Below are 14,194 nucleotides of genomic sequence, written 5' to 3'. Positions count from 1 at the left end.
TGTATTTATAATACCTACATCATCATTCACACAAGAATCCTTCCTCGGAACGGGATTATCATCGAAAACAACATGTATAGACTCTTCTACAACTAAAGTTCTTTTATTAAATACTCGATAAGCTTTAGAATTTAAGGAATAACCCAAAAAAATTCCTTCATAACTTTTAGCATCAAATTTGTCAAGGTTTTCTTTACCGTTATTTAAAACAAATCATTTACATCCAAAAGGATGAAAATAGCTAATGTTAGGTCTTTTATTTTTGAAAATTTCATATGGATTTTTCTTTAAAATTAGCCTAATCATTACTCGATTTACAACATAACAAGCGGTATTTGTGGCTTCCGCCCAAAAATATTTTGGCAAATTATTTTCACAAAGCATGGTTCTAGCCATTTCTTCTAAAGTTCGATTTTTCCTCTCAACAACTCCATTTTGTTGAGGGGTTCTAGGTGTTGAAAAATTATGGCTAATACCATTAGAATTACAAAACTCATTAAATCCAAGATTTTCAAATTCAGTGCCATGATCACTTCTAACACTAGTGATAGAGTAACCTTTTTCGTTTTGGATTACTTTTGAAAATGTGATGAAATTTTCTAATGCTTCATCTTTAGTACTTAAGAATAGAACCCAAGTATATCTAGAATAGTCATCTACCAAGACAAATGCATATTGTTTTCCACCCAAGCTAGTAGTCCTAGTTGGCCCAAAAAGATCTATATGGATCAATTGTAATACTCTACTAGTTGATACGTCATTAATGGATTTAAAAGAAACTCGCTTTTGTTTTCCTTTAGCACAAGCATCACATATTTTATTATTATCAAATTTAAGCTTAGGCAACCCTCGAACTAAATCACCTTGAATTAGCCGTTGCAAAACACTCATACTAGCATATCCTAGTCTCCTATGCCATAACCAACTATCATGTTCATCCTTAGCAACTAGGCACAAATTAGTCATATCAAAAGAATCTAAATGCACCATGTATATGTTTCTTATTCTATGACCAACAAGCATAATCTTATTAGATGCAATGTCAATGACTTTACAACCATTAATATCAAACATGACATTGAATCCCTTATCACAAAATTGACTAATACTCAATAGATTAAGCTTTAATCCATTCACATGTAAAACATTCTTAATTTGTACGAAAGAGGTATTACCAATAGTACCAATACCTTCAATGTGACCTTTTGAATCATCACCAAAAGTCACTTCTCCTCATTCTTTGGCGTTAAGCTTAATGAACCGGTTTTTGTCTCCGGTCATGTATCTTGAGCATCTACTATCAAGGTACCATGAATTTGGATTTGTTTCCCATGCCTTGTAGCAATGCTCCTTTTCCTACAAACATAGATTAATTTCTAATTTTTGGTACCCAAATTCTTTTGGGTCCATATTCATTAGTTTCCAAAATCCTAGTCCCCTTAGGTATCCATTTGTGTAGGATATCCTTATCTTTAGTAGTAATGAGCTCTTTAGGAACCCATATACTTCTAACAATTTTTTCATTAGAGGTTCTTTGGGGACCTCTATGATTGTAGTTTTTAAAACTTTTTCTAACAAAGTTGGATTTTGAATTTCCTCCATTTTCAAAACGTTTTGTTCCAACTTTATCAAAAGAAGCTTTAAGATCATCAATTTTCTTTTGATGATCATCATTGACCTTTGAAAGTAAATTTTGCAAATCCAAATTTTTCTTTTCAAACTCTTCTAGTTTTATTTGCAAATCTTTGATTTTACTTTCAAGATCGTTATTGGTTTTGGATATGAGTTTATTTTCATTTTTCAATTTTGAAACATCATTTTTATATTTTAAAAACAATTTCTCATAATCCGAAGCCAACCCATTATATTCCTCTAATAGCTCATCATAGGATATATCATCAAAATCAGATGAGTTAGAGGTTACCTTAGAATCTTCCCCGAATGCCATCAAGCACAAGTTTGCTACTTCTTGTTCTTCTTCATCGGAACCTTCTTCATCACTTCATGTAGCCACATGAGCCTTGTGCTTATTCTTTGATTGACCCTTTCTCTTCAATTATGGGCAATCATATTTGACATGCCCCGACTTTATGCATTCATAGCAAATGATCGGGTCCTTCTCTTTTGGTTCATTTTTTAGGCCTTCATTTTGTTTGAATTTTCTCCCTCGGTAATGTCTCATCATTTTTCTGAACCGTTTGGCAAACAATGTCATTTCCTCATCATCATCATCTTCATCCGAATCACTCTCATCTTTTGTGGATTTGAGAGCAACTCCAGTGTTTTTCTTCTTCTCCTTATACTTTGGTGTCTCTTCAATCTTATTGAGGTCCACCTCATCTTCAAGCATCATTTCATGAGTGAGGAGTGAACCGATTAGTTCTTCAAGAGTTAAGGACGTTAGATCCTTAGACTCGATGATTGCCGTCTTCTTTGATTGCCATGATTTTGGAAGGGAGTAAACTAACTTCCTCACAAGCTTTTCATTTGAAATGATCTCTTCATATGATTTGAGACCATTGACAATCGTTGAGAATCTATCCGTCATAGCTTTTATATCTTCATTTGGTTTCATCCTGAAATTTTCATAGCTATGCGTTAGAATACTAATTTTAGATTTCTTTACCTCATCGGTACCTTCATGAGTGACTTGAAGTTTGTCCCATATTTCTTTGGCGGTTATACAAGATGAAACTTTTCCGTATTCATCTGGTCCAAGAGCACAACTGGAACATTTTTGTCTCTTCTTCACTCCATAATCTTGGATGAGTGAGAGGCTTGAAGTATCTTTCTTCTACGACATTTCATGCTCTCATGTCACTTGCTTGAATGAAGTACATCATCCTATTTTTCCAATAGGCATAGTTAGCCCCATTGAAGAAATGAGGCTTGTTGACGGGCATCGAATCGAGACCGGAGTCGAAGTTTGAAGTAGAGGCCATTGATGACTTTGATTATCGATGTAACTCTTCCCGAATCGACTCAAGAGGCGATTAAACCTTCAAATGAGTTAGGCTCTGATACCAATTGTTGAGTTAATCGATTGACGAATATGGCCAAGAGGGGGTGAATTGGCAATTAAAATTTTGGTAGAAGCTTTTGCAGAAAATTGAAATAAAATTGCACAGCGATTTAGAGTGGTTCGACTTTCTCAACCAAAGTCTACGTCCACTACCTTAGCTATCCACACTAAGGATTTTCCACAAATTCACTAATTTGTCTTTCTTTTGAGGAAAAAGAGTAACCTTACAAACCCTCAAGAATTATACCCCAAATTCTTGAGAACACTCTCTCCCAAAGAGAACAGTACAAATTTGCAAACTTACAAGGAAATCCTCACAAGGTATATTGTTTGCACAATTCTAGAACAAAGAAAAGAACACTCAAGAATGAATACAATTGAGCACAATAAGTGTTCTTGAAAGCAAAATGAATATTGAATGAAAAATAGGCTTGAAATGCTCAAACTTGAGGTTTGATGCTTTCTCTTTGATTCTATCTTGATTCTAGTTGCTTGATGTTTCTTGTTGTTGATCAATGGCTTCTAAGCTTGCTTAAATACACCTTGAATCACTTCTGAACGTTGGGGATCATTAATGAAGTTTTTGGAGCCGTTTAAGTGTGAAAACAATTAATATTTTTGCTTGGAGTGTGGGGGAATCGGTACCCCTAATGGGGAATCGATTCCTTAAGTGTAAAATTCAAATATTTTGACCGTTGAACAGTGGGGGGAATCGGTACCCCCTGGGGGGAATCGGTTCCCTCCAAGCATACTGGAATTCTCGGAGCCAAACTATTCAGGGGGAATCGATACCCCCTTGGGGGGGAATCAGTTCCCTCTGAGCAATCTAGAATTTTTGACTTTTGAAATAGTTCGAAATATTTTGTAAAATCGTTTTGAAATTATTTTAAGATTAAAACTTAATTTTACACTTGAGTAAGGATTTAAAGTGAACTTTGAAATACTTTGAGTAATATTTTGATATTCGATTTAATATATCGAATATACTTTAGAAAAATCATTTTCAAAATTAAAATTCTTTTAATTTAATTTGTTATATCGAAACATCAAAATGTTTTCAACAAGAATAATTATAGAAAACACTTTGAGAGTGAATTGTGAATGTTGAGAGTGAGTTGAGAAGCTGAATATAACCCTCTATTTATAGGTTATATATAGGGTTAAAATCGTCCATAAAATTTCAGGATTAAATCTCTTCTTTTGTAACAGTTGAAACGTCTAAATGAACCTGACTCAAAAATAGTCCAGGTTCATTGCATCATTATTTAGCTGTTATAACTCCCGAAATTATATCATGTAACCCCTGGAATTAAATCAAATAACTCCTGTAACTCCTGATATTAACAGCTTGTCCCCTCTGTACTATAACACCCCCAACTCGTACCCGACCCGGATACGAGTCTGAGGTGTCACATTGACTTTTCAAACTTTGACTCATGACAAAAACTCGAGAAAATTTAAAACTTTCATTAAAGTCACAGCGGTTTGTTTAACTCAATCAATTTGTACATGCCAACTATATTCAATATACAAAATACATCTAATTCAAGACATCTTTTCTGATCTGATCTTCAGTAAGAAGTAACTTACCAGTCTTGCTCCTCTTCACTTTTCTTCTAGCTTTCCGGAACCTACGTGTGAAACACTCACACGCTAAGTCGATGACTTAGTGAGGCATAAAAACATAAACCACTACTAATGCATTCATAATCTATACTTATTATATCATAAAAAAGAATACATTATGTCATGCAACCACTATCCACTTGTACACATACATCATTCACATATTCTTATAACAGGTTTCATAGCACAAAACATGTAAATCATATGTAAGGTATTTATTATTATCTCTTTATTAGTCTTATTTTCGTTCTTTATCTTTTTGTCATATGTTCTTGCATCAATTCCTCTTAACCAAGCTATATTCACATCATCATATCACATATCACTTCACACCATAAAGATTACAAACCAATCACATACTATTATGCAAGGTTCTTTTATATTATTTCCTTTATAGCCCATGTTCACATGTGAGAACCATAGATATGTGAGTCTATAGAGATTGTGCACTAATACTGTCACCACAGCTCGTATAATTGCACCGAAGTGCCACGTAGAATTGCACCGGAGTGCCGCGTAGAATTGCACCGTAGTTCCATATAATAATGTCCATCAGGACCACATATCATTCCTTAAGAATCATATACATATACTAGGGATCAAGTATGTGTCTCACAAGACTTCACACATGTTCCAAAGAATATATACATATCCCGAAGGACCGCGTAGACCCTCGACTCTTGGCATGCCAACTATACCCCTAGCTCTCAAGACACATAACATGGGCACTATCTTTTATATCCTTGCACATATTCATGTAAACATATCACATATTCATATAAGCTCGTAGCTTCATTCACACATACATGTAATCACGTAGTTCATGTAAATTCTCATATGATTTCATAATCATATAATCACGTAATTCACTTACACATAGTACATTTTCATGTAATTCACAGATATCCCTTAGCTTATAACTCTTGATCATTTAATCATAACTTCTTATCACATATCTCATAGTCATGTCTTCCTATATTCATTTCATCACACAGGCTCATAGTTTCTGGTCATATTATTCACATTCTCTTACTTATCTCTTATGATCTGGTAATCAATACACTTATTTCATATAACTTATTACTGAATAATTCACATATAAACACCTAGATCACTTTCACATAGCTTATATAAGTTTCCTGAATCCTTTCATATTACCTGATAACGTATATCATATAGGTATATAATAACTTATCTCATTTCGTCTACTTTATGCTTTATTTCTTTATATTCCCTTATATTATATAACTTATGTCATATTTCTAAACATATATATTACACTTAATCATATTTTATTTATATACTACCTAATCCATTTAATTAATTCAATTTCATACATTTCTTATAACCTTTTCATATAACCCCATAGATCTTTAGCATATAATTTATCATATATATATATTCATATCAGCGCTTTATATTCAAGTTCCCTAATAGATATATTATTCTCATTCCATTCTATAATTCAATCTTATTTAGTTTCCTCAATTCTCATTAAATCAAATAACTCTATTTTACTAATTCTCATAACCATGTATTTCACATAGTCTTATATTTCATTATCTTATTACTTATATTTATTCTCCTATGATTCTTCATAAACCTCTATTTCCATTTCCCTATATCTCTTGACTTATCTTCTATATTCATATAATTTCATAACTTATTTAATATTCTCTCATTAACACTTAATAGTGTATGTACATAAACCACATAGCACATACAAAACATATCAATTCATATAATCAAGCATACATACACTCATATTCAACTCATGCCTTTAATCATGAATTCATATGTAACTCTTCAGGAAATAGACTCATCGTAAGTCTTCTTCCCATCACCCATCATATACTATTGAATATGCACTCACCTGACCTCACTAGTCAATTTCAATCTCTTATCTTTCCCTTTGATCGATCTTACTTGACAATGATTCCGGAACTCGTTCAGGCTCTGAATCTACATAATTATACATTTTCAAGACAATTATTAGATACCTACATCTTGTAATTCAATACTAACAACTTAAACGAACTTAATAAACCAATATTCATTTCTTCCTTTAGGGGGGAATCGGTTCCCTCCTGTGGGGGTATCAGTTCCCCCATGACATTCTGTAAATTCTAGTTCGTTTGAGGGGGTATCGGTTCCCCTTGAATGGGTACCGATTCCCCTAGCCTAGAAATCACATTTTTCAGCACGAAAATTACTTCATTTCCTCTCAAACACTTCATATATCATCCCATTTCTTATTCTTAACTTACAAATACATGCTTAAACTCATTACTAGTCATTCAATACATCTTTAACTTCAAAATCTAATCCTCTACATAGAATTCAAGAATCATACCAATTTTTCCATGTTACCCAAACTTAATTCTAACACTTCTAGCTTCTTAGTCTCATAGATGACAAGTCAAATTCAACTTCCAATTTTAGTAATGAACTCTATTCCAAAATTTAATTCAAAAACTCTTAATCTTTAATATCTCCTAATTCCACCATCCTTTGTTTTTAAGATGATTTAAGCTTTCCTAAAGCTTAATTATCATCCAATAATCATAACCAAATCCTAAATTCAGCTAAATATCAACTAACAAGAGATCTTACCTTTGCTTATGGTTTCACGATGGAAAAGAAGAGAATGAAGAAGAGAAGTCTGGAACTCTCTCATATTTCCCACGTTTTATAATACTCAAAAAGGGAAGATAAAAGTCTTTCCCATAAATAGACCATTTTGCCCCTTTAGTTCATCCATCTTTGTTATTTAATCCAATATTAAAATTCTTTAATTAACTCCCGAGACTTTTAATTTATTTCTAAATTGAACACAAAACTTTCAAAATTTGCAATTTAGTCACTGGCCCTGATTTGGGATATTACATGTACAAAGCTGGAAATCAGTCCAGATACATCTTAACGTTTTTTGATTTAATTTAGGAAAAGCTGTTTAATTTCTGATAACTCTCATAAACCAGCTGTTATCATTTGAATTTAAACAGTCCTAAGCAGCCTATAAATATCAGTTGAAATCTTTCACATTTTTCCATTTGTTTCTTGCAAAGAGAAATTCCTCAAGAATTTTCTCTAAAACGATAGTATCCGCGCGGACGTGTCGAAGACACGTATTACCACGACCCGAGCCGTGCCGAGCCGAGACAAGACAGACGGCGGTGCGCGAGAGTCCCCCTTGTTCTCTTTCACTCAACAAGGAAGTGGGAATTTCATACTATAAATACTCATTCCCAATAGTATTTCCAATACTATGTGGGATTGAGCATTACCAACAAAAATATTCACATTTTCAAATGTAAACAATTAAAAACAAACTTTTTGTATAATGCTTTTAAACGAGATGCATTAAAAATAAATTGAGGCATTCATTAGAGAAAGATCCCAATTACATATGCAAAGTATTGGCAATAGATATTACTCTTATACACCATTTGATAATAAAATATGAATTTCAAAATGTATACAACCATCACAAACTGAAGTAAAACTCCATAATCGTTGCCATCAACGCACAGTGGAAATCACACGAAGAACCAAATTTCCGACATTAACCCATCTGAGTTCCCTTTCTTCACGACGATGTGGCAGATGAAGGAGAAACACTGAAGGGCTCTTGTTCTTCACAGGTGAGCACATCGTGGGAACCAGCTTCCTCCCGGCCGACTCCCATAAGGTCAAGGTAATATAGGTAATGGGAGATGATGTTGTTCATTGAGTCGCTATCACCTTGTCCACAAACCTGATCTCCATAAAGAACATTCATGGTGGTTCCAAAGCCTGGAACCCTTTTGGCCAATGTGTCGTTCTTGGTCGGTTTCCAGTTTCCAACGAAAACGTCGTGTGCCGAAGGCTGGTGTTTCTTAACCGGAGTCATCCACCTCCAGATTGCTGTCTGGAAAGCCAACGTTGCGTTGTCCTCCAAGTATTCTGGGTGGTTCAGCAAGTCCACTTTCAAAGCGTCTCCGGTTTCTCCGTAGTTGTAATTCCTTTAGTCGATCGATGAAAACCCAAGTTATAAAATATATTTCTGGGTTTCAAATTTCAATGTTTGAGTCTTGATATATGCATGACTGAAACCCAAATTAAGGACTCAAATTTGCATACCAGTAGATAGGCAAGGCACCACGGCCATGATAAGAAACTCCTGGGGTGCAAGGATAGGTATATTTGTAGTAGTCGTCACAGTACACTTTGCTGGGGCTCATTTCCTTGTTGTAGCAAAGACCCCAAGCCAATGGTCCCCCGGTTGCCACTCCATACCCACCTGAAATCATTATGAACCACATCTAGAATCAGTTGGCAAACCTAAATTTATTTTTGAAAGTGAATGCACGTTTATTAATAATATAATTTTTATGGGTAGAAAAAAAATTAAAATTTTAGGATGTACACAATAAAATAGAAAAAATGAGATTTTAAATTATTAAATTAATAATATTTTAAATTATTAAATTAAGAAAATATTATTATACTTAAATTATTATAAATAATACATTAAATATTTCAATATTATTTAATTTAAATATTATTTAAATAATAATATATAAATAATAAATAAGATATAATAATATATATCTAATATATAAGATATATAATATTATTAAGAATAATATTATATAGAAATATAGATTTATAAATAATTATATTTACTTAATAACAAATATTATAAATTAATAATAATTGATAATAACTTATAATTTGATTAATTGATAAGCATTTGAATTATTATATAATTTAGATTGTTAATTGCTTTAGTAGAGGAATCGATCTTACCTGGCATCTCAAATCCCAAGTTTGTCTATGAAGAGCATATCTAATTGTATTAGTGTATATAATTGATTTTTTTTTGTGTAATACTAATCAATACGATCTCATTGGTAAGTGCTAAAAGATCTCGTGCATCGGAACCCACGGTTATGGACCGAATCAATAAATATATATTTTTTTAAAAAAATTGAATTTCAAAATGAGTATATATCGACCCTCCATCTTTAATGGATCCGCCGGTGTCCAAAATATAACGTGCTATGAATACAATAACATGTGCAAAAGTAAACGTTAAAATGAAGGCAGCAAATGGTGTAGTTGGTTATCACATTAATCTAACATACCAAAGGTTTTCAGTTCAAGATTGGATGACCCCATGTTAACATTTTTCTGGCCAATGATGTTGACATGTCACACAAAATTAAATACTTATTTTGACTAAAATATAATTTAATGGCTTAAATCAAAATGAAGGCATAGCTGAAGTGATTATTTTTACTTACATGAAGTTTTGCTGCCGACATGACCAAGAAAAGCAGCAACTTCCTTCATATTCAGAAGCTTCTCGCTAGTGGTCCCAAAGCCAAGAGGCTGATAGTGAGCAGCAGCAGTGATGAAAGAATGGTAATCCCAGAAGCCGACCGCATGAGCCACGGGCGTGTTACGCTTTGCGAAAAGGTTCTCAAATTGGTAAGTCTGGAAATAGTCAGAAATGGTGTGGTTGCAACAGTACTTAGACCACCCTTTACATTCCCAGCCTTTGTCACACAATTTCTTGCCCTTAACTATCTTCACCAATGGCTTCACAGACTCCTGGCACTTCCCCACTGCCAGCATCATCGCCATCGTCGAAAAAAGCAGCCATTTGGAGTACTCCATTGCAAGATCAGGGAATAGGTTTCGGTTTTGATGGAGGGTAGGGGAGAATCAACCCCAGTGCTTATATTAATTAAGATGATGTGTTAGGGGAAGGGAGATTTTCAGGGTTGATGAATGATGGAATGTTCCATTTTGCTTGCTTTTTATGCTTCGTAGAGTCCAAGCAATGCAAAGCTTGAAGCAAATCTTTATGTTACTTTTTTTACATTTTACTCACCTACTTGGGCGGGGGATTCATAATTCATTGCAAGTGATTCATGTGGTTACAGATTAGCAAAATCAGTTGCAATGCCTCAATCAAGTATTATAAGTGATCCCCTATGATTGTATTACATTGTCTTGGCTCAGTGGCGGATTGACGTGTAAAAAACAGCATCACTTGATGCCATTTGGGTTTCCAACATCCTTATAAAAAGCAGAAAATTTTGGGAGAAAAAAACATTAAATGTATTTGATCCCTCGTATAAACTCATTGTATACCGAGTTTAGATTCGCCATTGTCTAAGCTAGTATGATGTAACAAGCTTTTTTCTTTGATATCATATAAAAAATGAACGTCAATCCGAATATTTTAAATCTCCAACTCAACTATTCATATAAACTATTTAATTTTGTTACTTAATTATAATTGCAATTCTATTTTAGTCATTAAATTATTTTTTTTTGGCATTTCAGTTATTATTGGTATGTTTGTATTTTATTTTGATCACCTATCGTTATAAAATTAATAAAGATAATAACTTAACCTGGTATAATAATAATTTTAGTACCCTAAACTTATATATTCTATTAATTATTCCTAATTTAAATATAATTTGATAAATTTAACCTTCAATATTTAAAATGATTTCAATCATTTCAATCTAGTTCTCATTTTAATTTTGGATAATATAATCCATTTAATTCTTCAATAAAATGATGATAGTGAAAATTAAAGAAAACATGAATAATTTTGGGGATAATTGAACCTTAAACTTGAAGGTAAACAACATTTGATCGTGACATCAAGTTAAATAACTATTATATAGTTAACAAAAATAATATTTAAATTAAACAATAGTTGATACAAGATTTTTAAAGAAAATATGAATTGAATTTGAAGGGTTCGAATCAAATAATTAAAATTAAACCAACACTAAATTACTGATTTACTGTACAACCTTTTAATAACTTTTAATTATTTTATAAAATTTAATATTTTTGAAAAATGTTTATTAAATTTAATTATTTAAATATTTTATAATAAGAAATTAATTTAATAAAATTTTAAATATTTTAGTTTTTATTTTTTAAAAAATTAAATAAGTTTTAAACGTTTTAGAAAAATAATCAAACTCATATATCATGTCATTATTCATACTTTAACCTTCATATTTATAAGGTTAACAATCAGGTCAGTATAGTAACATGTAACAATAAAAAGGACTCAACTGAATGGAATAATAATAATGATTTAATTATTTTTTTAATACTTGGGGGCTTCTTTAACCTTTAAACCTAATTTAATTATATGAATGTTCTAATTTTAAAATTATAAATATATAAAAAAAATATAAAAGTATATAATGTTCTAATAAATATATAAATATAAAAAATCATTTTAAAAACAATTATGTAGTATGAATGGGCTAAATTGAGCCGAATTTATGTACATCTTAATAAAAAAAAATTATGTATGCCCTACAAGGATCATACAATCAAATTTTAACATGATGATTGCACGAATCAAATTACACAGAGTATTTGAGATTCTTTGGAATAGTAAAAAAAGGAGAACTAATTAATCTTTTTTTAATATTCCATTTTTCCTTCATTTCTGATTTTTTTTCTAATAGAAATCTCGGTATCCAACAAAAGAATCAAATCCATGAAATGAAAGAATAAGAAAATCATAAGGCTTGTTTTTCAATTATTTCAGACCGATTGAAATCAACACAAACATAATGTTCCTTTAGGTCATCAAATTCTAGATTTAGTAGGAGTACCTTCTTTCTTTCCTTAAAATCTCACTTTCTCTCCCTTTTAATTAAGGTTAAGATCAGAATTATAAATTTTCAAAAAAATAATATTACATAATATTTGTTAAAATATATTTTTAGATAATACAAAATATACTTAGTTAATTAAGAACAATAAAAAAACCCAAAATTTACTGAGCCCAGAGCTTTATGGGCATCGAAAATCAAGCCCGATATGTGAGTTTAAGGCTTTAAGCCCGAAACGAACATTTTAACCAACAAATATAATTAGGGTTTCAAACTTTCTACAAATATGAAAGGCCAAACTCTTCTCCACCCGAAAACCCTACTCAGAGCCACAGCTTCTTATAGCCCTCAGGTTTTTGCTACTCACTTGGATCAACTTTCTACATAGGCATCGATAATTTATATAGAAATCAAATTAACTTTGTTTGTGTTCGTTGGTTTTTTGGATTTGGGTGAGCAGAAATGGCGAAGTCAAAAAATCACACAGCTCACAACCAATCTTACAAGGCTCACAAGAATGGCATCAAGAAACCCAAGAGGCACCGCCACACTTCCACCAAAGGGGTATTCTTTTTTTTATCATCTAATCGGTTTTTTTAGTAAATTTGATTTGTTGATTTTAAATTAAAAAATGGTGTTTTCCTCGTTGATGTGTAGATGGATCCAAAGTTCTTAAGGAACCAGAGGTATGCGAGGAAGCACAACAAGAAGAGCGGAGAGTCTGCCACTGAAGAAGAGTGAAATTTTAATGGCAAATGATCTAGCTTTGTCTTGTGTTTTCTAATTTCGGCTTTTGCTATGGAATTGGGTTTTTTTTCTTTAATTATATCAGTTTTAGTTGTATTCTTATTCTGGTATTACTGCTTCTCTTTGTTAGAAGAGATTTGACGCTGTGATCTTATCAATATTAAGAACATGTTTTGAGTTTTGGCTGCTCTTCATTCCCCCCTCTCAATATGTTTTAGTCAATTAATTTGGTTTCTCTTTGTATAAGTTTTATGACTTTCATTTTAATGAACATTGTTCTGGAGTGTTTGATGATGCCCATAGGGTAAGTTTTTCATTTCCATTTTTAAATTAGAGAGATTCATGGTTGGGTGCTTTTGAAGCATTCTTATTTAGAAGAGTAATAAGGAATGAAGCCTATAATTGTTGTTGAATACTGTCTTGTGTTTAGTGGTAGGCGACCATGAATCACAGCATCTATTGAAGCTGGTTTTAGGTACTTAAACCTTTCCTATTTTTATATTTTGGCTACTAAACTTTCAAAATTTAGATTTTGGTCACTAACCAAAATTTTGGGCATTACAACTTCATCTACTTTCATTTTTATTTAAAAAATTCTTTACAATTTAATGATTTAATTCTATAAGAAAGATCAACTAATTCACACGTGCTTTTGCATGATGAAATTAATTTCACTCTTAATAACATCTTTTCGCGAAGTGCTTTCAGATGAGCTTATAGTTTCACTATAAGTTTATGGTTTAGTCTCTAGCTTATAGGTTAGAAATCCAATCTGAATGAGTTCTCCACCCTTACCCCCCTCACTTCTTCTTAGCTTTGCCTTGACTTCAACCTCTTATTGAAAATCTTGACTATTTTCATCAATAGTTTCTGAAGTTCATTTTTTGAACTTGATCCAATTTTCCTAGTCTAATAAGAAAATATATTTTTAAAGAATGAGGTATTTTTAGTTTCAATAACATATTCTTATGAATTTTAAGATTCTTTGATTCACGCATAAGAAATTTATAAGCATTGTTGTAATGAGCATGTCTAATGAAAATGCAATCCATTGTTTTAGGATATATTTTCATTTTGTAATGCCCCAAAAATTTATTTAAGGATTAAATTGAAAAGATTTAAAAATACGAGGATTTATTAAATTAAATAA

At 31.9% G+C, this 14,194-nt stretch overlaps 2 protein-coding genes across 2 annotated transcripts; one reads left to right on the top strand and one right to left on the bottom strand.

Annotated features, from left to right (window-relative positions):
• Positions 1-8,012: 8,012 nt before the first annotated feature.
• Positions 8,013-10,361, bottom strand: LOC120119925 (chitinase-like protein 2). Its single transcript, XM_039139719.1, has 3 exons — positions 9,937-10,361; positions 8,771-8,930; positions 8,013-8,652 (listed from the first exon to the last, which is right to left on the bottom strand). Exons 1-3 carry the CDS (start codon positions 10,310-10,312, stop codon positions 8,238-8,240), a joined length of 951 nt encoding a protein of 316 aa, XP_038995650.1. The 5' UTR covers positions 10,313-10,361; the 3' UTR covers positions 8,013-8,237.
• A 2,227-nt stretch (positions 10,362-12,588) lies between these two features.
• LOC120119171 (60S ribosomal protein L29-1) lies at positions 12,589-13,173 on the top strand. Its single transcript, XM_039139046.1, has 3 exons — positions 12,589-12,649; positions 12,758-12,861; positions 12,955-13,173. Exons 2-3 carry the CDS (start codon positions 12,760-12,762, stop codon positions 13,036-13,038), a joined length of 186 nt encoding a protein of 61 aa, XP_038994977.1. The 5' UTR covers positions 12,589-12,649; positions 12,758-12,759; the 3' UTR covers positions 13,039-13,173.
• The last annotated feature ends 1,021 nt before the right edge of the window (positions 13,174-14,194 follow it).

Source organism: Hibiscus syriacus, unplaced genomic scaffold (assembly GCF_006381635.1).
Source record: "Hibiscus syriacus cultivar Baekdansim isolate YM2019G1 unplaced genomic scaffold, ASM638163v2 tig00110332_pilon, whole genome shotgun sequence".
Classification (NCBI taxonomy): Eukaryota; Viridiplantae; Streptophyta; class Magnoliopsida; order Malvales; family Malvaceae; genus Hibiscus; species Hibiscus syriacus.
The sequence above is the reverse complement of the archived record's forward strand: the minus strand, read 5'-3'. Positions and strand labels throughout refer to the sequence as shown.

Bases quoted from the DNA above. Each gene is read 5' to 3' on its own strand.
- LOC120119925 (XM_039139719.1), bottom strand. From the start codon at position 10,312: ATGGAGTACTCCAAATGGCTGCTTTTTTCGACGATGGCGATGATGCTG. The intron at 8,931-9,936 runs GTAAGTAAAAAT...TAATGATTTCAG, and splicing joins TGTCGGCAGCAAAACTTCAT to GTGGGTATGGAGTGGCAACC. The intron at 8,653-8,770 runs GTATGCAAATTT...GATCGACTAAAG, and splicing joins GGTGCCTTGCCTATCTACTG to GAATTACAACTACGGAGAAA.
- LOC120119171 (XM_039139046.1), top strand. From the start codon at position 12,760: ATGGCGAAGTCAAAAAATCACACAGCTCACAACCAATCTTACAAGGCT. The intron at 12,862-12,954 runs GTATTCTTTTTT...GTTGATGTGTAG, and splicing joins GCCACACTTCCACCAAAGGG to ATGGATCCAAAGTTCTTAAG.